The sequence below is a fragment of the Stegodyphus dumicola genome, chromosome 1, assembly GCF_044657685.1.
Source record: "Stegodyphus dumicola isolate Sdum_Otavi_A_Nest chromosome 1, ASM4465768v1".
In the NCBI taxonomy this organism is placed as follows: Eukaryota; Metazoa; Arthropoda; class Arachnida; order Araneae; family Eresidae; genus Stegodyphus; species Stegodyphus dumicola.
The window spans coordinates 200,152,339-200,176,443 of NC_140768.1; the positions used below are offsets into that span (position 1 = coordinate 200,152,339).

Below are 24,105 nucleotides of genomic sequence, written 5' to 3' on the forward strand. Positions count from 1 at the left end.
TTCAACTTGGAGCGGGGAATAATCTGTCGGTCCATGTTAAAAGCCAGTCTTGAACCTTGATTGCAACAGTAAAATATATTATCAGGGTGGGGTCTTGATATTTCTTTTAAGCTTTACACTCGCTTCTTGGGTTGCTTTGATATTTTATTTGTATTAAATCAGGACACTCAATGACTGTAGGAAACTCAATGATTATTTGAATTCTGCTTTTGAAATAGGATGCCCTAGTCTGGTTAAACTTCATACATATACAAAGGAAAGTGGCTAACTGTTAGGTCCTCAGCTTTTGACATTCAATAATTGCAGTATTTATAGAATGGTAATCAAGAGACCCAGGTTACCAGGATAAGGCTTCTATTACCAGAACATTATCTCCAGCCACCTTTTGAACTTCAGCTGCATAACCGGGGTACACATTTAGATTTTGTTTACACTATACATGAATCCTGCTATCATTGAGGTTCTGGTGGAAGTAGCAGTCAACACAGTAGCTAATTTTTGTAAATCCTTCAAGGGGTCTGTTGTTGATGCTGTTCAGTATCAAGAAAATCTGAGATGCCTGATTATCATCATAGGTTTTGTGGTTGTATTGCTCCTGGTAATACAAGCATTTCTAGGACCAGCTACACATGGTTGCGTAATGTGAGCCTTCTGTCAAATGGCTGCTTATTGTTAATCCACTCGTAGTGTCTTAGGATAGTTGTAGTTAACATATATATTGTTTTAAAATACTGATATCTGTTCTAGATCTTATCTATCTATCTATCTACTGATAGTCAAATAGGTTTTAGTTAATGTACATTCTATTACTGGCAAACATTTCCTTATTACATATCAAGGATACAAATGGTATGGCAGCTCAAATATTATTGATAACAGGTGATACTTGATCATTGTATTAGATATACCAAAAGAGTGCATTCCCAATGCAAAACTCATTCAGGGTGTTTTAAGTAAATCATTTTGCATTTGCCTTGTATTTCAGTGAAGGTGTTATTGAAATGTTTAAACATATGCTTGCATTTCAGTGTGTGAATTTATAAGTATTGTAAAATAAATGCTTGTAAAATGATCTGCAAACATTAGCTTCTTTTTTTTTATTAAATATATATTCATTTCATTAGTTGATAGCCATGAAAAGATTTTTTTCCCTCTGCCATATTTAAAATTGTTATTTAAAAGTAATATTTGGTTTTGAAACTACTAAAAAGCTTTAGGAAATAACTAAAATTCTTACATTCTTCTTCTTTTTCTTTAAAAAAAAAAAAAATTACCATATAGAGTAGTTATTTTAAGTATTTTTTCCAGATTGAATGTCCTCAACCTTTTGACCAAAATTTGCCAAATATTGTCAAGGAGGATTTAGAATGGTTAACTTTGCAGTTTCCAGAGCTCTCTCACTTCTGTGAAGTGTCGCCTCCAGAACCTATGCCATGCATCTCACAAGCTGAGACGGACTCTGCATTCAGCAGTAACATTCCTTTATCACGAGTTGTAGGTGATTCTTCCAGTTTAGGGGACAAATCTCATCAAAAGAAAGATGAAATATATCCTCATAAATTGGCAGCACCTGCCGGTGATTATAGTAGCCTTCCAAGTGAATATGCCAGCTTACCCAACGAAGTTTTTAGCCTTACTTCAAGTCCTTTTGAAGACCCTCTCTTACCTAGCTCTGAAATGGAAGTGAATTTAAAGCGCACAAAAACATCCTCTCAACACTCAGGACTATTAAGTGGTACTTTTGGTAAGAGTGAATTTCCAGAAGATGGCACAGTGGCTGGTGAATCTGATGGTGAAGAGTTTGAAACTGTTGAACGCTATGGAACTTCTCCAGTTGATATTTGTACTCAGTTAATTGATAGTAAAAGAAGTGTATCTGGTCCCCGTCCTACTAGTTCTTCAGATGTGATAGCTGTAAATAAAAGTCGTGATAAGCATCAGCCTAAAATTTCCAAGGCCCGCAGTGATGGTGATGCAATATCTCCTATTCAAGAACGTTTAAAATCTTCAGAATCTTTGTTAGTATCTGGAGATTTTCAGTCAACAGAATATTATATAGATGATTCAATGCCGTCCTCTTACACAGAGAGCAATGCTACATCCCCTCTTCTGAGGGGCAATCGAATGGTGAAATCACATCATGTTGTGTTAGCTGAATTGCAAAAGCAAGTGGAAGAAAAAACTGGTGCCTTGATTGGAGCTACGGTATGTTTTTTTACAGCAACGTTTTTATACACTTTAATTTACCAAAGTTTAACATTAATATTTTTTTTTTAATCATGATATGTAAATTCTCTGATTAGTGTTTAATAGCTTTTTGGGATATAGGTTTCCGTATGCTATGTAGTTTACAAACGGAAAAATCTCTAATTGAACTGATTGTTTGGCAGTATTTGATAATTTTTTACCTCAAGATTATTATAAATGATTTAATTTTTAATTTGGATGAAAGTAAATATGTAGCTGTGATTATCATAGATATTCAGAATGTTTCAAAATGTGTTTATTAGATTATCTTTACTTCTTTTTTCCTTCATCTCCTTTAAACTGAGGTGCTAGAAGCAGTCTTAACTCAATTCGACACATAAATGAATGTGACACCATGCATTAAACCTTCAGATATTCTGCATTTACACACATATATTAATTTTGTCATTGTCAGAATCATCCATGATTCTTTCTGGATCTTGTCCAGAGTATTAGCCCTTTTCAAGAGAAAGTTTGTTGTTTCTAAACCTAGCAAATAAAAATGGCAGAAGAAAATAAACTGCATTGAATGTTGGTAACTGCTGCATGGTCCAAGCAGCAAGTGCACTGTTTCAATAGAGGATCCATTTACTGTAAATCTCTCTTAACCGGTAATATCAAAATAACAGCACTTTTGAAGATCTAAATTAAAATCTGAAATTTAGGCTTAAGAGGTAAAAAAATGTCATGAGCTAACGATCTGAGGATTTAAATGTCGAATTATTTTTATGGTATGTTTTTTTGTGCCCAGCCTAACATGCCTTATTCAAGCAGTAGGTCGGAATTATCTAGAATAGGGGATCTCAAGCAGGGAGAAATCTCCTCTGGTAGAATTTTATAGTTTCAAAGGGGAATGTTGTCAGCTTTTTATTAATCTGTTAAGTATTTAGTTTATGAATATAAAAAATTAATTCAAGTTTTGGCATATATATCAACATGCTGTTGTTTATTTTTCATTTTTATTGTTTACTTGTTTAATTTATAAAATACATTAAAAATAATCTAAATTTAAATAAATAAATATTTTTTAATAGTTTTAAAGAAATTATATCTATGCCAGTAGATGTGTTGATCAGGTAGAAGTGGGGAAAGGGTATGTGGAGTGAAAAAGGTTAACCCTTTGTTGCATACAAATAATCTAGAGAGAAGTTAAACGAAAATGTTTGTATTTTTTCTACTTAAAATAAGCATAGTAATAATAAAAAAAATAATTTTATTCAAATTTCGTTTTAAATAATTGCTACAGTTTGTTCACTACAGTGGACAGCATGCATATGCATACAAATCTGTTTCCAAAGATTTACGGTCATTGCATTTGAAATAATTTCCTGCCTCTTTTGCAGTGATCATTACCATCTTCTAAATGGTAAGTCTACAACTGACATCTACATAGATCCTCCAAAATACCTTCATTTTGTCAATTGTGATTGAATTCATTTTGCTACGATTTTGTAACCTGTACCTATTGGATTCAAATGTTCTAGAAATTCCTTGCCAAGCGTAAACATTTCCAGTGGTTTTTTGGCTTGATAAGCAATGCATTTGGGTTTCAATTCACTCTTTTCGGTAGATCTTTATCTACCCACTCCACAATTTTCTCAAACTGACATTTAAAATAAAATGCCTAAATTACTAAGTATGAATAAAAAATGGCAGTATAAGAAAATGTAAGCAATATTATATAATGTGTACTATGAGAAATTTTACTAACTTGGAAACAGTAGCAGCCATTTTCCAAATAGCAATGCTTTACTTAGTGATGCTATACAGCCATCTATGATCGACAGTTGAAAGTTCTAATAATATAGAATGAATAAACACAGGAATGGAATCTGTTAAGGCATTTACAGAAGAATAAACAAATTTAAACTTTTGTCTACTAGAGTGGACAAAGATGCAACAAAGGGTTAAGACCACTAATCTAGAATATAAAGACAAACTTGCACTCTTTGAAAGTAGTGTCCATGATGTTTAAAAACAATTGACATTGAAAAATGCCAGATTGATTTTGTTGCTTAGAATAATGCGAAGAACTTTATATTACTATTGGTGTAAATGACTAGTTGAGTGATGAAAATTCTGTTGGATTTTAAATTGGTTTGCCGCTCATGGTTGATATCTTGGATTAAGTTAATAAATTAATAAATCTTCTTTTTCAGAAGGTTAGTATTATTAAATTGGAGATGCATGTTTAAGTGAATTTGGATCATTCTGTTTCCTCACATTTTCTCAAGATTATGATTATGATCAGAAATGTGCTGAAAAAAGAAAGAGATGAGGGTGTAGATGAAGATAAAGATAGCATCAGGGCAAAAAAGTTAGATGGAAGGAAGCGGATAAAGGATTTGCAGACCTTTCACGAGATTTGCTGATAAATGTTCATTTATGTTAGTAGATGATGTTATATCTATTATGCCAGTAGATGTTATCAGTTAGTTAATTATCATCTATGTTAGTAGATGGGTTCTTCAAACACATAGTGAATTTTTAAAGCTATGGTGAAAAATCATGTAAGCAGGTAGACATTCAAAATTATATGCCATCACATGGAGAAATTTGTAGCTGTCATATGATCATAAATAAAGCAATTTTTAAATGTTAACTTTATTTTTATAAAATATAGAACTTTGTGTATGTGTTTAAATTTCAAATAACAGCATGGAAATTTACTATGTGCGTGTGTGTGCCATCTGTAAACTATTCTTATAAGTAAAAATTATTTACAAAAAAAAAAAAAAAAAAAAAAAAAAAAACTTGCCAAAATATGTGACAGGTGCATATGGAAATGTACCAATTTTTGATAGTATTTATTTATTTATTTGTGGGCAATAGATTAAAAAACATGACCAATGGACTTCGCATGCTGCAATTTCTATTTATGCTATTTTCTTTGTGTGACATCACAAAATATGAACAAGTGAATTCTGGAAATATATATTCAATTATCTGAAAAAAATCTTGTGTTTGAAATCGGTGAGGTCTCATTGCTGCCGCTTAAAAGAGATTCTACTGTATTCATCTTCTTTGTCTGATGCCTGCTTTTTGGGGGGGGGTCACAAGGTACTACAGTAGGTTTCAGCAGTCATACTGTAATTAGCAAGAAAAAATTCCCAAGATTGATATCCCAAAGAAGACAATTTATTGATGATATCAAATTGGTATTGTTTTTCATTTGATGAATTTTCTTTGATTGTGACAAACAGGTAGATTTTCTTTGTAGTCGCTGCTGTTATGTTTTAAGGGAGTATACATAAATCAAGTTTTATCAACCCCAGTAAATATTATCTGGGCAGTTTTTTATCTTTTTGCCGAAGAGATCACTGCATAATTGCACTCTGGCGTCATAATGCAGTCACTTTTGGGGTAGTTCCCTTGTGCATATTAAGGCAGTAATGTTTTGAACTATGGGAAGTAACAGCACATGTATGAAAGTTACAATTTGATCTTTTGGGAAATTGCTGTAGCATCTTTAAGCCAGGCGATTATTTTTCTACGAGTGGAATTTTAGTTTTCTTTTCTAATTAATCTGCTAAAGAGGATCACACAATTATGATGTGCTGAATTAGCATTTAATCACATTTTTAACCTTTTTCATTTAAAATATTGTAAATCAATGTCTTAAGTTTTGTAATAAAAGACATTATGTGCTGAATTATCATTAATTGCACTTTTAGTCTTACTTAAATCAGTGCTTTAAGTTCTGTTATAAAAGGCATAACCTCCTGCAGATTTGTTTTGATGTTTGGAAGCTGTTGAATTGCCTTACCTAGTAATTAGAATTAGTAAAACCTTCAGGTCTAATTTATGTAGTTTTTATTAATGTGAGTAATGACGAATAAGTGTCTAAATGTCTGGTTCATGGTTATGTTGCAGTACTACATACATATTTTTGTATTAAGACTAAAATGACATTTTCATATTATCTTCATATGCCTGATGTCGGAAAATAGCAATAGGAATGCAGAGATTCAGTGGTTTATGACGACTGAGTGTTCAGGAGTTGAGAGAAAATCAGAACATAGGTAATCAAAAGTTAAAGTGGCAAATGTAATGGAAGATAACATTTTTCTTCAATTTAGTTAATGAAAGAAGATACCTTAATTTTAAAAATTTCTGTGTGTTAGCTTATGGTGTGGGATTATTATTATATTTTAACATATGAATTCCATATTTAAGCAAGTGTAAGCTCCATTTTTTAAGTGGCAGGTTTACAGCAGAAAAAGGTTAATGCATTAGAATATAATATATTGTGTTTGTGTTGTGCATATTTTGAAGACAGTATGATATAGATGCATCTGACCATCCAAACATTATGTGAAGGTCCTGATAGTTCAAGATCAGTGATCACATGTGTAAAATAAAGGATATTGTTCTAGAAAAAGTCCTAGATTTGTATTATAGAAAGAATTTTGTGCATAGCTGATAGAAATCAATGAATTGCTGTGGCAATGAACTTAGTATCCTGCAGCCAACCATTAGGTAGATCATGCAGTGGGAATTGCGCCTGACACCATACCTTTTTCAGATGATTGTATCTGACAGTATGAATTTGGTAATCATGCGTAACAGCCGTTGTGTGAGAATTTTGCCATCCATTTAAAATTCAATGATGAAATGATGTTTCATTGTACAGAATGGTAAACTATGTCATTATCCATATAAGACATAGAAAAATTCTTATGCTGTTATCAAACAGAAATAGGCATCAAAATAAGCATTATTACATTTCACAGACACAGGTTTATGATCCCTTTTTCCTTCAGAAATACTGTGATGAAGTTGCCATGGATCATCTAGTGGCTAGTTGACACCAACTGCTAGTCTAAAGCCAAACCTGCAGGGTTGACTCTTCTGTAAGACTTAGCTATATGCATGTGTCTTTCCATCCTTCTTTGCTGGTATATATATCAGTCTATATCTTATTATGCATATTTTAGTTATTTCTTGCAAATTGCTTTTGATCAAATATGTGGTTATTGTAAAAGAGATGCTGTGATGAGTGAACCATTACAATTGTGGTTATTTCCTTAAGTGAAGGATAATCCAGAAAATTTTAAATTCAACCAAGATGGGGTCACATCTCATTGGCACAGTGAAGTACGTTACTACCAGAATAATAATCTCTCTCATTATTGGATGTAATTGATGATTTAGCATTATTTAGATGGCTATCAAAATCGTAAAAACAACCTTGTATTTAGCGTAAGTATAATGAAACACTCAATCGATTTCGAGGGCAGCTAAAGGTCCCTCCTCATCAAGAGAAAGAAATACCTAGAAAGAAGAAAATAAAGGAGAAGGAGTCTCAGAAACACGTGGTCCTTATCAGCACAGCACGTGGTTATAACTGGATTTTTAATCAGAGTTGCACTGGCTGCCTACTTTTACTGAGCCAGGCTATCTGATCAAGCATAAAGGACAAGGAAAATTAGCGAAGTTAAAATAGGGAGCGAGGGGCAAATGCACCTTCACGCTCAAAATCTGAACTTCAAATAATGGAAAGCAACCACTGAACGGATTTTTATACCCTCTGGTAGTACCAAACGTGAGGAGGTGGAAAGAAGGTGGACAGTGGGAAGATCAGCTAGATAGTTGGGACTATCCGACTGGTGTGTGAGTTTAAAGAATTTAGAAGTAAGCACATTTTTATGCCATTGACAAACGGTATCGGTTCTAGACCAGGATGTATGTTCAAATGAGGAAAAATTTTCAGTGGAATTAGCAATTTTTAAATGGAGGTAATATAATTCAAATTCAATTTTAGATAAAACGTTTGCGTCTCTTATAATGTGACAAAGAAGTGCCAATTTGAATTTATGCAAAATTTTTGAATCGTGAACGGAAGCTTTAAGGCTACATTTCACATGTATAAATTTGGGAATGATATTTTGATGTTTGCATTTAAGTAGAAACTGTAGATGATTCAAGAATTTCGTAAGCTTAAGGCGTAACTTACAAAATCGGTTCCTGTCAGTGGACATTTTGTGAAAAGGGCACAATGAGGATGGATGAGGAGGGACCTTTAGCTGCCCTCGAAATCGATTGAGTGTTTCATTATACTTACGCTAAATACAAGGTTGTTTTTACGATTTTGATTGTCACATTAGCGTGTTTCTCTTCTAGTCTAGTTTAATTTAGATGGCTATTGAGATCTCCTGACCTTTTGCCTGACCATGTAGGGGTGTTATAAAAACAATGGTTGTATACTTTCACTGCTAGCAATATTAAAAGAACTTAAGAGTCATCAATAATGCTTATTTTTTCAAATGTTTTATAAAACGGTATACTGAAATTCGATACATCATTTATAATGAACCTATATTTATTTCACAGTTAAAAATTTTCACATTAGTAAACCTCATTGATGGAAACACCATAGTCAAAATTAGTGTTGAGTTTATTAAAATTGTCTTCAGTGTACAATATTTTCAAATCCCTATGGATAGAATTGCTCTAGACAAATGAAGAAGTTTCAAAATATTTTTATGGGTTTTGCTTTGCAGCATCTATAGCTTTTGGAAGTCATTTATGGCAGCTAGTTTTACTGTTAGAACATTGATTATGTAATAGGCTGTTAAAAACATCTTATGAATGCATCCTTTATTTACTATACATCTACCTAAGAAACATAAATTGCAAGCAGTAGGTATTCTTGCCTGAGTTTTGCCTGTGCTATTTATGTTGCTGTTGAACAAAGCATGACTTCTGAGTTTAGAGTGGTTAGTGATGCTACTGCCATACTCTTGGGCCCGGGTTCGAATTCCAGAGATGGTGTGGTTGCTTGTGTGTGTATAATGTCTATGCGGCAAGGGGGCTCTCAAAATAACATGGTAAGCTGAAAGTTGGTTGATGGTAAGGGAAGAGGAATAGGACCTCCCTCTCTGGGGAGAGTTGTAGAGTTAGTATGATAGGACTATACAACGTAGCGGGAAATTCTGGTATCCCATCCATTTGTACCTGTATGCATATGTAAATGTTTATTATATACACATGTATGCATGTAGTGGGGGGGAAATCATTTCTTGCAATAAAAATTGCACGAAAGCATTTTTTTTGTAGATGAAAGACAAACCAGACCAGCCATGACAAAGTGTCAAAACAGTAATTCAGCTGCATCTCACAAGATTTCCATGTCACTTTGTTTGATATGGATAATCAAGCTTTTACTATTTTTAGTTCAGCACTTGTTAAGCAGTGTTCATTATATATTACTCATATCTGTTATACTGTTTTTATGTATAAGATTTTTATTATTCGTGTTTCTTTAATGTTTTTATGTTGCAAATTTATTGTGATTTCATGTGCATTTTTTTCTTACACCTGTATTCACATGCATTAACAAATCTTGCAGTATGCTTTCTTTTCCTAGTAATTTTCTTTTGTGATTGCTTGAGTGAAATATACACTGAAAGTAATGCACATTAGCTCGTTCATTATTAATTGCATGTGTAACAATTTAGTGTAATACTATAAAGTATCTGTAAGAGATTTTTTTTTTTATATATTGCTTATATTTATTGTGACATGTTACAGTAGATAGAAATTGGGTTTTAAAATTGAATTTACCAAAACTTGTATTTATAATTGTAACTTTTGTATGTAAATTTGATCACATAATTTCACATTTTAAGTAAATTAATAGTATCATGGTGAGTAATAAGTACTTTTATGATGTCAGAAATGCAAGAGGATTTAATATTATTACTTTGAAAGTTGACTATGTAAAAATCTTCTTGGAGGTATATTATAAGTTGATCACAAAATTTTGCATGGATTTCATACATTCGGCAGATATGATGTAGCTGTAATACATTAGTAGATGTAAGATAATTATGCATTTGAAGTACCAGAGTAGACGTATATGGTCTTTATTGCCATTTTGTTTGGCAAAAAAATGCTTATGAAATGAAAATATTCTAACATAGCTACATATTTGTTTTTAAAAAATTCTACTTTGGTACATTATGGACTAATTTGAAGAAATATTTTTATCAATAAAGATCTGTAAGATTTCCTTTATTTGGGTATTTATTAATTCAGGGAAATTACACCTAGTAAGGATATTTAAATTGTGCTGTTATTCTTATGAATGTATGACACCAGTGGAACTGAGTAACATTTAAAACATGCTTTCTAATACAGGTAACCCCCCCCCGAAAAAAAGTGTTATGAATCTATGATACCTATGGAAGGCACTTATTAAAATGCTTTACAAATTGTAATTTTAGCTTAGATAAATTTGTAGTATGCTCTATTATCGATTAAATATGTGTGTATATATATTGCATTTGTATTAAACTAAATAAATAAGTAACATTTGAAACATGCCTTAAACATAATTGTTATTCTTATATGACACCTATGGAACTAATTAAATTAATAATTAAAATGCTTTACAAATTATAAGTTTTAGCTTGGATTAATTGTTTCAAAAGAATAAATTGAATTTAAATACAAATTTAATTAATTCTTTGCGCCATTGCTGCAAGGAATGAAATTTAAATTTTAACAAAGATGTAAATATGTAAAAAAGCAAATTTAAAGTTAAAATAATTAAAAAAATGTGCAAACATATGAAAGATTTAATTTTCAAACTAATCTACAATATTATTTAAATTCAATATCATTTAAATTCATAGATTAGTTCGAAAAGTTAACAAACATGTAAATAGTACAAAAGCAAATTTAAAGTTAAAATAATTAAAAAAATGTGCAAACATATAAAAGATTTAATTTTCAAACTAATCTACAATATTATTTAAATTCAATATCATTTAAATTCATAGATTAGTTCGAAAATTAAATCTTTTATATGTTTGCACATTTTTTTAATTATTTTAACTTTAAATTTGCTTTTGTACTATTTACATGTTTGTTAAAATTTTAGCTTGGATAAATATATATCCAAGCTAAAATTTTAACAAACATGTTGATTAGTTAGTTAACCTACCCCCCCCCCCCAAAAAAAAAAAAAAAACCCATAAGTGTTATTCTTATGACTATATGACACCATTGTTATTTACTTATTAAAATGCTTTACAAATTATAGTTTTAGCTTAGATAAATATGTAGTGTGCTGTGATTAGTTAACCTACCAAAAAAATTTACATTAGTATTAAACTAAATAAATAAGTAACATTTAAAAACATGCTTTCTAAAAAAAAAAAAAAAAAAAAAAATTGCATGTTGTCCTCTTGTTGTTACGCTTTTAAGATCACCAGGATTGCCAGTCAGTAGTTCTTAGTTTGTAGTGTAGTGAATGAAAGGCATTGCTGCTTTCAGAGTTCAATGAAGAATAGCCGCTCCATTATACTGAAGCTGCATGCCAAAATATCTGCATTACAGAAATTCATTCAAGAGCTACAAGGTAGTTTCCGGAGTGATTTGTCCAACCTGAAAACATTTGTAAAAGAAGAGTTTTGGGAAAGGATGTCTGAAGTCTCACAAATTGTGGAAAATATCAATAGCTGCATGGCAAATTTGCAACAGCAGATTTTGTTAGAAAAGGTATGTTAAAAATTTCGTACATTTAGAAAAAGTTATATATGTGTTTACCTAAAATTTTATTACATGACTATTTTTAAGAGCTTAGCAAAGGGAGAAAACGCAGTACTGTTATTAGTTAGATCCATATGTTATAGTTTAACACTTTAAAAATATGAAGTTCAGTAATTTAAAGTGGTGTTTGCATTCTAAACAAATGTTAATGCTATATAAATAAAAGAAATCAGGAACACTTGATTTTGTGTTATTTTAATTATTTAACTTCATAAGGCATTTGTTTTCTGTATTCTTCAAAATACATTATTATTTGCTTATTTGAAAAATATTATTTAAATTATTTTAAAAGTTTGATGCAATAATTTCTTTATTTAAGTTATGAATGAAAAAGTAATTTGTTATATCAGTACACAGCTATTACAGAGAACTTCTGATTTCTTATAAATTTTTTTTATGGCAGAAATAATAAGTAATCAAGTTAACGATTTAAAGAAATGGTATAGATTGAAATTCATTAATGAAAAAATGTTTGTAAGTCAGCTATAAGTGTTAAAATTATTAAATAGAAATTGCTCCCTCATAATACTATTTTTCTTTCTCTGATGATAAAATAAAGAATAATAATTTAGTAATAATAAAACTTTTAGTTATTAAATTTAATGGATGAAAGATAAAGAGAACTAATTGCAAAATAATACTTAATAATATAAGGTAATTATGTATTGTTGCTATAAATATTTAGTAAGCTTTTAGTTAAAAAGTATTTTCCCATTTTTGTAGGAAGAAGCAGTAAAGGCCGCTAAAGCTGAAACTGCTTCTTTAGAGAACTCCTATAAACATCGACTTGAAGTTGAAAATCAGAAACTTAATGATGCTGAAACCCAAATATCTAATTATGAAAAGCGCTTGAGAGAAGTTTCTTCGAGTTTTGAGGAATTGAGGCATGAAAAGATCATGGTAATAAAATTTAATCTATAACAGACAGCTATCTTAAAATTCTTTATTAATTAAGCTAAGGATTAAAAATACGTAACACTGGGGAACAGCAGTTTTGTTGTCTGGGACCTGTAGCTTGTTTATCACTTAACTTTGGGCTTCTGAATCCCAAAATAACCTCAGTTTTTGTTTGTCATATCAACTTTCTAAGCTATACGGTCTTTTTGTCTCAAAAGTCATACAAAATATGTGTATAAAGGAAAGAGAAAACTTATCACACAAGGGCTATATAGTATATATATTCACATGAGGGCTATATAGTATGATATGTTAAATTTTGATAATAAAAATTTTACCTTAGATCTTGGTGGAATCACTCACCTTGCTCATCACCAAGATGCACCAAGATGCTTTTGCAAAGTTATCAAGATGGCTACATAAACAAATACGTTTGATGCTCATGTTGCAGCCAAGCATTTGAACAATTTCGCCATAACTCTGTGCTTGTGTGTTTCCTAGAAATTCTTAGACAATGTTTTTGAATGTGAACCAAGTATTCTTTAGAAGTTCTATTATTGGCCCAATGAAATGTTTATCTTTAAGGAGCTGTCAAATCTGTGGACCATCAAACACACCAGCCTTTATCTTTTTAAATGACAGGCTAGGGAATGCAGTGATGAGTTTACTTGAAGTAGTAGTCTTCTTCAACTGGCAAAGCTTTAAAAAATTGCTTCATGAGATTAAGTTTTTATGTGCAGAAGTTTGATGTTCTTTCTGTTAACAAGTTGCTGATGTAGAATGTTTGGATCACCGGATTTCCTGTCAGATCTTAGAAGACAATTTATCTGCACTCAGTGCTTTTCATAAGCTCTGCATGTCTTTATATTCTTCACACAAACAATTAAATGGCCTGTTGGGGCTGCACCAAATAAATTTCTATTGTGGAGGACAAACTTCATGCTCTGCTTTGAGCTAACAATGAACAATTGCCATTGAGTGAAATTCCCAACTTTTCCATTAAACCATGTAAATTATGGCAGTATACAAATCCATCATCACTTTGAAGGTATTGCAGAAAAACAACTTCCACGTTGGAATGCACTTCACTATATCAGAGTGACACACAACATCTTACTACAGGATCTCAGGTGTAACTAAACTACTCTAACAAGTATGCACTTGTCGCTGGTGTCATGTGGCATCATTCACCCGGCACCAGTCAAAGGATTTATGTCAGCCAGAGAGCCGTAGTGCTTCCTATGATTCACACTCAATGTATCAAAGAGTTGCCACTTTCAGATAAGATGTAGGGAGAACACTTGACATAATAGAAGACAACTAGCTACATTTTTTAAATCGGCTTGCCTATCTAAAACAGCTGAAGAATCGAAATCAACAGAAATTGTGTTACAAATTGTTCCTTAGTGTAATCATGATTACATAAAGCATAGATTCAAAAAACCTATTATTTTATTGTAATAGTTAAGTAAATATTAATAACTGTTTTTCAGTTATTTGGCTATTTTTGATTATGCAAAACTCTAATTCATTCCAGTCAGTGGCGTAGCTAGGGATGGGGCAAGGGGGGACATCTGTCTCCGGGCGCAGCATCCAAGGGGCGCCAAATTGATACTACGAAATTTTTTAATAAAATATTTTCCATTTCTGGCACACAGAAAGGGGCGCAAATTCTTCAGTTGCCCCCGGGCACTAGAAACTCTAGCTACGCCCCTGATTCCAGTCGTCAAAAATGTGAATTGTAAATTTTCTGGTGTAGTTTTGTGAAAAGTCTTGTAGAATATGTGAGTGCATTTGTTATTATTGCTTATTCTGAAATCATGCTTCTTGTCATACTTTAAGTATTACTAACTTTCAAATATGCTTAAATTTTTTGGAATTCCTTGCATCATTGTCTTATTGTCAATATATTATTAGTTATATTTTAAAATAGTTTTTACATGTTATGGGCTGATATTCAGGAAACTTATTACTTGCTGTATTTTTGTACTTGAATGTACAGGACTTTTTTTGCAGTGTATAAATAGTTTTCAAACCATGCTTTGAAATTATATAAAGCATTAAACATAGCAACTAGTTACCTCTCAGTAAGATGTAGGAAATTAAACTTAAGTTTCAGTATGGTTCTGTCTGAGAAACTGAGGAGCTGTGAGAAAATTTATAAGAGTAATTATCTTATAGTAAAATTCAGTGAATAGAACTGTGCTAATTTTTTTTTAAAAAAGGGCATGGCAATTTTTTAAAAATTTATCTGCTAAGTTTCTGGCAACTTCATATTACAAATTTGACATTTGTAACAGTAGTATCATTTAATGCTGGATGTAATGGAAGTATTATATAGTATATGAAGTAAAATGAAATTTTTGATTGGTAATATTTAGTGTATATTTTATTATTAATTTTGGAAAATATGTAAATAAATTTAAACAGGGTTCGTAGCGCTCCTTATAAGTGCTTATAAGTCCTTATATTTGAAAATAAAATATAAAGGCCCTTATAGGTGCTTACTTTTTCTTTAAAGCCCTTATTTTTTTGTTTTTAGTGCTTGTTTTTTTGCTTTTAGTGCTTTTTTTTTTTTTTAATGAACGCGCTATTTTTCCCGGTACCAAAGCCGAAACTAAATAAACAACTTTTCTTCCTAATATGGAATGTTAGATGGTGAATCATACTCCCGGAAATAGCATTTCCCCTTTCTCTGCATTAACATAACCTTTGGTGTGCACGAAGAGTACAGACAGGTGCCCGTCATTCTATTGGTCAAAGAAATGCGAAAGTAATAAATAAAGGGAAAGTAATCGAATAGTCAAAATAATTTTGTTTTTTTGGCCAATACATTATACAGTACGAAGATTGGGAGGTTCTCCCCTTTCTCTGCAAAATCTCGAATATTGAAACTGTTACAGTTCGCTGCAAAACAAGCAACGGACTTTTTTTTTTTTTTTGTCACTTTCCAATCTGGATTGAATAGGACTAAAAGTTCTGCGGTCTACCAACCCAAGTGAAGAATGATTCTATTCTGAAAATTTAACGCCGTCTGTTGAAAATTAGAATGAAAAACACCCCAGTTATTTAGTTCTTTATTCTCCCAATACCGGCAGCTGTTGATTCCGATTGCGTAATATCACGTAGGGAAGAATTACGGCGCACGTATTGCGCAATAACGCTTGCAATATTTTGCAGAGATAATTAATTTTGATGTTCTGTCCGAGATTTGTTTATGAACACTTAAAAGAGTTTTACTGTGCTTGCTAAGCAAAATATTTTTCAGTTCCATTGGTTTATTTTTATATGATGCGCATATCGAAATGTCAAAAGCATTTATTTAGCGGAAAAATTTAAAGAGCGGCTACAGTCTACCCCCCCCCTCCGCTCCTCTTTTTCAAGTTACGCTCGACTGTCCGAATATTCACCAATTTCCAAGTATGCGGGTTAGTTAAGATTTTACTGTTAAAGGATGGCTGCATGAAGCAAATTTCTGTCTTTTGATTTCAGAAATGTTCCTCTTTTTTACTTAAATTACTTTGCTTGCAATATCTGTTAAGAGAAAACTGATATACAATAAAAATTTAGAAAATGTTCAGAATTTAGATTAAAATTATTTAAATATCAATATGAGTGGAAAAATAAAGTTGTATTTATTATTAGGTTCCTAGTGAATACAATAAATATGCCTTATTATTATTTATTTTCTCTATTTTGAACTGAAATTTCATCATTAAATCCTGCACTATAGTTTAGTTCTGCATAGTTTTTTTTTTCCTCTCATTGTAAACTAGTTCTGTAAATTGAATTATTATTTAAAATTAAAAAAAAAAAAAGTAATTATTTTCCATGGTTGAGGTAATGCTTATTCTCTCTTAATAAATACTGCATTTCTCATATTTTAAATTACAAGTCTAATTTTTAAGGTTATGCAGTTGTGTATAATGTAATTAGACAGGTGCTTATTTTTTTCTTAAAATGTTCTTGAAAAGTGCTTATAGGTGCTTATTTTTTTAACTAAAATGTGGCTATGAACCCTGTTAAAATTATTATGTTAATTTCAAAATAGACTACTTCAAAATATTTTAATTCTTTTTGTTCTACAGGGTGGTGCAGGGGAGTGAGAGATTTTCAAAATGCCTTAATGCACAGTAATATTATACATATTGTTGCGTGCGTACGGGTTCGTTATGAAATGAATGCACAAGTCCGATGAAAAATGAACAAAAATTTATTATTATCACAACAAAAATGCTTAAATTTTCTCAAATTATCATGCAGTATTACAATATCTCACAGTAGTTTTCTTTTAACTACTCAAATGTCAATAGAACGTAATTCAAAACAGCTAAAGAACGCTAATCCGCGAATTCGCTACAATCAACAACAGTAGTTTTCTAAACAACAACAAACTAAGCAACTACTACAAACTGAGATGTTTTCCTCCTTTTATAAGATTTTAAAATCACGCGCTAGAATTTTCCAGTACTTTCTCGAAATCAAAAAGAGATATTTATTTATTTAATGCACGCGCTCACTGCGCGAGAAATAAAACCATTTAATTTCTAATTGAACTAACATTAGCTTTTTAAATACCAAATTCGTAACACTGCCCCCTTCCCAAGGACTGCACGTCCCGGGTAGTACAATCCCTGGACAGGAAGCAAAACTTACAACTGTGGCATAAATGCAACTGAGGCATAAACATTACATTACAATATCAAACAATATAAACAATAAATGCAATAACTAACTTAAACAAATCAAATGCTATCAAATACTAAATACAAAACAAATACTAAATACAAATCAAATACTAAATACAAATCAAATACTGAATACAAATCAAATACACATTTATAAACAAAAAGGACCATGGTCTGATACTATTTACAGTTATTTACATTACGTACTATGGCCATAGTAATGAGCTAACCTGTCGTAATGAACGACTTTAGGTTTAGAGTTCGAAGACTTACGAATCCGAACCACGACGTCATTCAGCCAGTTTAGGACTGTGTACGGCCCATCCCAAGGTGACTGTAATTTCGGACAAAGTCCTTTCCGTCGAGTCGGATTCCACAACCACACCTTGTCTCCTTTGTGGAATTGATGTTCAGTAGCTCTTGTGTCGTATCGGGTCTTCATCTTCTCCGTCGCCAAGTTGACTCGCTCTCGTGCAAAATTGTGCATCACTTCAAACCGGGCCTGGAGATCTTGAATATATTCCTCAGACGATGAAGGAGCATCCGGAGGGCGGCCAAACAATAGATCACAAGGCAGACGAAGGTCAAGACCGAAGAGCATCTGTGATGGAGAATAGCCGGTAGTCTCGTGGACAGCACTGCGGTAAGCCAGTAAAAAGAGTGGTAATTTCTTGTCCCAGTCCTGTTGGTTTCTGGAAACCACTAATGAGAGGTTATTAAGGATGGTTCGATTGAACCTCTCTACCATGCCGTCCGACTGGGGATGCAATGGCGTCGTTTGAGTTTTGTCAATGCCAAGTAGTTTGCATAGTTCTTTGATTACTGCCGAGGCAAAATTCCTTCCCTGATCGGAATGTAACTGAAGAGGCACTCCGAACCTGGAAATCCAGTGCTGTATCATTACCTCAGCTAATCTTGATCAGGAATAGGATTGCTTCAGGCCACTTGGTGAAGTAATCAATGACAACGAGTATGTATTTGTTGCCATCAGCAGTTCGTGGCAGAGGTCCCAGGATGTCAAAGGCGATACGTTCAAAAGGCGCACCTACGTTGTAACGTTGCAGTCTGCCTCGGCTGCGTTTCCTCGGTCCTTTCCGACCTGCACAGGCATCGCAAGATCGGCACCACTTTTGCACGTCATTCTTTGCATTATTCCAGTAAAAGCGCTCACGAACTCTCTGTAAGGTCTTCATAATTCCAAAGTGACCTCCTGTAGGGCTGTTATGTAGTTCTTTGAGGACATCAGGAATCCGGGATCTCGGAAGTATCAGTTGCCATCGGAACGTCTTCCCATCATCCGACTCGAATTTCCGGTATAAGACGCCGTTTCGAATGTGAAGTGAATCCCAGAGTGCCCAGTATTGTTTTGTTGTAGGACTACAGATAGAAATGTCCTGCCATGTAGGTTTTCTGTTTGATGACTCTATTAAATCAAGTATGGGTTTAATGTCGCGGTCTTCCAGCTGGTCTTTCCTGACTTCATCATCACTCCACGGGTCTCGAGCAGCCGATGTTGATGTTGTAATTTGTCTTGCGACCGGAGTCAGCAGTTCGTATTTCGCTTCCACCCTGGAACAATATCGGCAGTTTTCTTGGCAAGGTCTTCTAGACAGGGCGTCGGCGTTTCCGTGTGATGATCCCTTACGATGACGGATAGTGATGTCATATTCTTGGAGTCTCTGTATCCACCTGGCTATTTGACCCTCAGGATTTTTGAAATTTAAAAGCCACGCCAATGAGGCATGGTCCGTGCGGAGGAGGAATTTTCTCCCGTATAGATAATGATGGAAATGTTCTACAGCTTTGACTATGGCGAGCAACTCTTTCCTTGTGACACAGTAATTCCTCTCCGGTTTAGACAGGCACTTGCTCCAGTAAGCTACTACACGTTCTTGGCCGTCTATTTTTTGGGACAAAACAGCACCGACACTTTCGTTGCTCGCGTCGGTGTCGAGAATAAATGGTCTGTCGAGCTGAGGATACGTCAGGATTGGAGCAGATGTTAAAGCTTCCTTTAAGTTGTTAAATGCATCCTCGCATTCCTTTGTCCACAAGAATCTTTGCTTGCTCTCTGTCAGCTTGTGAAGTGGTCTTGCGATGGAAGAAAAGTTCTTCACGAATCTCCTATAGTAGGTGCAAAGCCCTAGGAAGCTTCTCAGCTGATGGACATTTTCGGGACGCGTCCAGGATTTAACCGCTGATACCTTTTCAGGATCCGTGCGCACACCTTCTGCAGAGATGACATGTCCCAGGTAAGTCACTTCCTTTCGAAACAATTTGCATTTAGCGGGAGTCAGCTTCAGATTGGCCTCTTTCAGTTTCTGAAGCACCTTTCTAAGATTTTCTAGATTCTCTTCAAAACTCTTTCCGACGATGATGATATCGTCCAGGTATATCAGACAGGCTTCGTAAGAAAGGCCTTTCAAAACAGTCTCCATAAGACGTTCGAATGTTGCAGGCGCATTACACAGTCCAAACGGCATCACTTTGAACTGCCAAAGTCCTTGTCCCCTAGTAAATGCCGTCTTTTCTCGGTCATCAGGATGGATTTCTACCTGCCAATACCCACTCTTTAAATCAAGTGTTGAGAACCACTTGCTTCCAGAAAGAGTGTCTAGAATGTCATCACTTCTAGGAAGAGGGTAACTGTCTTTCTTCGTAACCTCATTCAACCGGCGATAGTCAACGCAAAATCTTGTTGAGCCGTCTTTCTTAATGACGAGAACGATGGGAGAGGCCCATGGACTCGCTGAAGGCTCAATGACATCGCCTTCTTCCATATCTTTTAACAGTGTTCGCACCTCTTCCTGTTTAGCAAACGGTAGACGTCTTGGATGTTGCTTGATCGGGGGATGATCGCCAGTATCTATTCTATGTTGTGTCAAACTAGTTCGACCCACGTCAGAAGACGAGCGGGAGAAAACAACTTGAAGATCTTTAATGGCGCGATCGGCAGCATTTTTCTCTTTATCGTTTAATTGTGCATTCTGCAATAACTCCGATGTAATGCTCTCTGAGGACACGGATTCTGGGATGTTACTCTTTTTTTCAACGCTGGTTACTGGAGTACATGTTGCAACCACTTCACCTTTCTTAATAACTCTCGACTTTTCAGTTACATTGGCGACTCTCACCGGGATAACCGTTCTGGATAGGTCGACGAGTGTTGAGGCTACTAATACTCCTTTTGGGATATTACAGTTATTGGGATATTCTATGATGCCGTAGCGGAAATTTCTATTTTCGGCTATGGATCCAGGAAGTAAAATTTCTGTTCTTGCCGGTATTGTAATATAGTCTTGTGCTATGATTTTATGGACAGATTTAACTTCTTCATCATTAACGAGAAATAACGCTATGTCCTCAGATGTAGAATGCAATTCGTTATTTTTAAAATCCAAGGAAAAATTGTATTTCCTTAGAAAGTCCAATCCGAGTATGCAAGAATCAGTGATCTCTGCTACATATGCCGTGTGATGGTAAGCGACACTTCCAAACGTGATGTTAACATTTACTTTTCCGTCGATGTCGATCTTCTCACCGGACACAGTCTGGAGGGTAACGCAGGGCGGCGTCCAGATAAGTTTGTTTCCTAGTTGTTGAGCCAAATCTTTTCGGATGATGGTGACGTTGGCTCCTGTATCTATAGTCATATTGCACGGAACTCCATTAATATGTCCTATTATGAAAAGTCCATTACTGCCGCCTCTCACTGCAGAAATCTGAAGCGCTTTAAACGGGGGCTTTTCATTATCTGGCAACCTCCGCCCCGCGAGATGGCCACTAATTAGTTTCCCTGCTGCTTGTTAGAAGCGGTCTTAACATCAGTACCCTGGGGTGTTTTGCAGTTTCGTCGTATGTGTCCTTCAGCACCGCAATTCCAGCACTTAACGGTCGGTTTCTTCTCACCAATATTCCGTCTCAAGGCGTTCAGTTGTCTAGTTAAATCGTCAAGTCGAGCGGTGACTTGATCCCCTGGCTCCTGGACTTGAGCAGCTCTGACTGGGTGGCGGTCTCGACGAGTGGCTTGCTGGGCTGCCTCAAATTTCATGGCGTACACTAGAGCACTTTTTAAATCTTTTACATTCGCCATTCGTAGAGCTTTCTGTATTTCAGTATCTCGGATGCCGTCGATAAAGTATTGCAGGGACAGGATTTCCCTTGTTTCTGTCGGGCATTCCGAAAAGGCGAGATGGGACAGCCTTTCAACATCCGCGGCGAGCTCCTGAAGTGTTTCGGTAGGCTTCTGTTGACGAGATTTTAATTGGAGCCTGCTGTAGTCTTTTAAACACTTCTCCCCAAAGCGCAACTCCAAGGCGCCGGACAGAGCTTCGAAATCTAACCTTTTGTTTTCGGGAAGAGTCTGAAGGATATCCGCTGCGTCGGCTCTTAGAGAAGCGGCGAGATGACAGGCCTTAGCTTGGGAATCCCATCCATTCGCATCCGCCACGATAGAAAATTGTGTCTTATACACCTGCCAGGAGGTCTTCCCATCATATGTGGATAGCTTCAGAGGTGGACGAGCAGGCATTGGTAACAATTTAAAATCATCACTCCTGCTCCCTGCCGACGATACGAATTTCTTTAAAGTATCCATTTCTTTGGCAACTGCAGAAACTCTCTCATCAATTTGTTCTTTTACAGAAGAAACTCTTTCTTCTATTTCTTCTTTCACCGAAGAAACTCTTTCTTCAATATGTCCAACTTTATTTTCAACTGCGTCAATTCTGCCTTCCATAGCTTCAAATTTATTTTCTATTATGCAAGTAATTTCTTCTTGACCAGCTTGAACGGCTTTCATTTCGTCCTTAACGGATTCCTGGCCCAATTTCATTTCTTCCTTAACGGATTCCTGGCCCAATTTCATTTCTTCCTTAAATGATGCTTGGCCAGCTTCCATCTTTTCTTGGAATGCAGCAAAAGCACTAATGAGCTGTCTCAATTGTTCTTCCATCGCTCTTGTTATTGGCATTCAAATCCCACCGCTGCCACCAAAAATTGTTGCGTGCGTACGGGTTCGTTATGAAATGAATGCACAAGTCCGATGAAAAATGAACAAAAATTTATTATTATCACAACAAAAATGCTTAAATTTTCTCAAATTATCATGCAGTATTACAATATCTCACAGTAGTTTTCTTTTAACTACTCAAATGTCAATAGAACGTAATTCAAAACAGCTAAAGAACGCTAATCCGCGAATTCGCTACAATCAACAACAGTAGTTTTCTAAACAACAACAAACTAAGCAACTACTACAAACTGAGATGTTTTCCTCCTTTTATAAGATTTTAAAATCACGCGCTAGAATTTTCCAGTACTTTCTTGAAATCAAAAAGAGATATTTATTTATTTAATGCACGCGCTCTTGTATTTTCAATTTTCCGGCTTAGCTTTCTTTTAATATTCGTCATGCGCTGCACTGCGCGAGAAATAAAACCATTTAATTTCTAATTGAACTAACATTAGCTTTTTAAATACCAAATTCGTAACAATATTCTTATAGTTCTGTATATAAGAAAGTATAAGTATACCATTTACATAAAAATAACTCACTTTTGAAAATAACGTCTTCTAAATGGCTTTCCTTTTTGAGGTAACATTGGTGCTTTGTCAGACATACACAAGTTTTCAAAGAATTTTGGATCTACATTGCATTTGGCTAAAAATGTTTCAGCAAACATTTGCTGATTGTTGAGATCGCTATCCTGCTATACATGGATTACTTGGAGCTTTTATGCATGCAGTATTCTACCCAAACTCTGATATGTTAATCCTAATGACTTTCCATGTCGTTGTGCAGAACTTTGTGGATTTTGCTGATTCACTGCACTTACTACTTGGGTAGTATCTGGAGTTTGTACCATTTTTCTTGATCAATATGTTTCATGTTCAGTGTTGACCCCTGTTGCTTTTAATCTTTCCACGCATTTCTTCACAGCATGGACTGACAGAACAATATCATCACAGCACAGCTGAAAGTGATGCCGTGCAGCCTCACATCTATCATTGTTTTTGAAATATACAGTACAAAGTCTTTAATCCGGACTCATCGAGACTTCAATGACTCCGGATTAGGTTTTTTTCCTGAACCAGAATTTGAATCTGGTAAGATGGCATACAGAAATCGTGATATTTATAATGATGAGGAATTTGATTTAAATCATATCAAAGACGGAGTACATCGAGATGAAATACTACATTTAGTAAGGAATTATAAGCCAAATAAAATAAAAACATCTGCCCTGAAGATAAGAATAGTGCTGACAGATCAACTTCCAGTTCATTGCACGCTGCTACGTTTTCCCCCCGTCGAGCAGCGTAAAATTGATAAACAGATTTCGGAATGGTTAGATAAACAAAGGATATGCCTTTATCCATTTTTTGCAGCAATTCCACTTTTTGTTTAATGGACATCGAAACATGCTTTCGCTTTGTAAATCCTTTGGCAGCTCCAGAATCGGAAACTCTTTTTAACATAATCGAAAGTTCAAGTTTACTTTTTATAAAATTGCTCTAACAGTCTGCAAAAAATAATAATCCGGATCCAATTAGAAGATTAAGGAACAACGCAATCTGCAACATTAACTGAAATAGATAATTGGATAATTTTAACCTAGCTTATACCGTCTCTTATACATTAAATGCGCATGCGTAAAAGTATTTTGCGCTTGCGTAAACACATTAATGCGTTTACGCATGCGCAGACAGTTTG

The 24,105-nt window shown here is 34.4% G+C and overlaps 1 protein-coding gene across 2 annotated transcripts in view; it reads left to right on the forward strand.

Moving 5' to 3' along the window:
* Atg17 (autophagy-related 17) overlaps positions 1-24,105 on the forward strand; it is a 160,588-nt gene that overhangs the window by 68,391 nt on the left and 68,092 nt on the right. The window contains exons 13-15 of one of the 2 annotated variants that reach the window (XM_035372965.2): positions 1,309-2,205; positions 11,530-11,754; positions 12,529-12,705. In XM_035372965.2, the coding sequence (XP_035228856.2) occupies positions 1,309-2,205; positions 11,530-11,754; positions 12,529-12,705 (1,299 nt within the window). The remainder of the gene's footprint in view (positions 1-1,308; positions 2,206-11,529; positions 11,755-12,528; positions 12,706-24,105) is intronic. The other variant, XM_035372966.2, reaches the window with a different exon arrangement.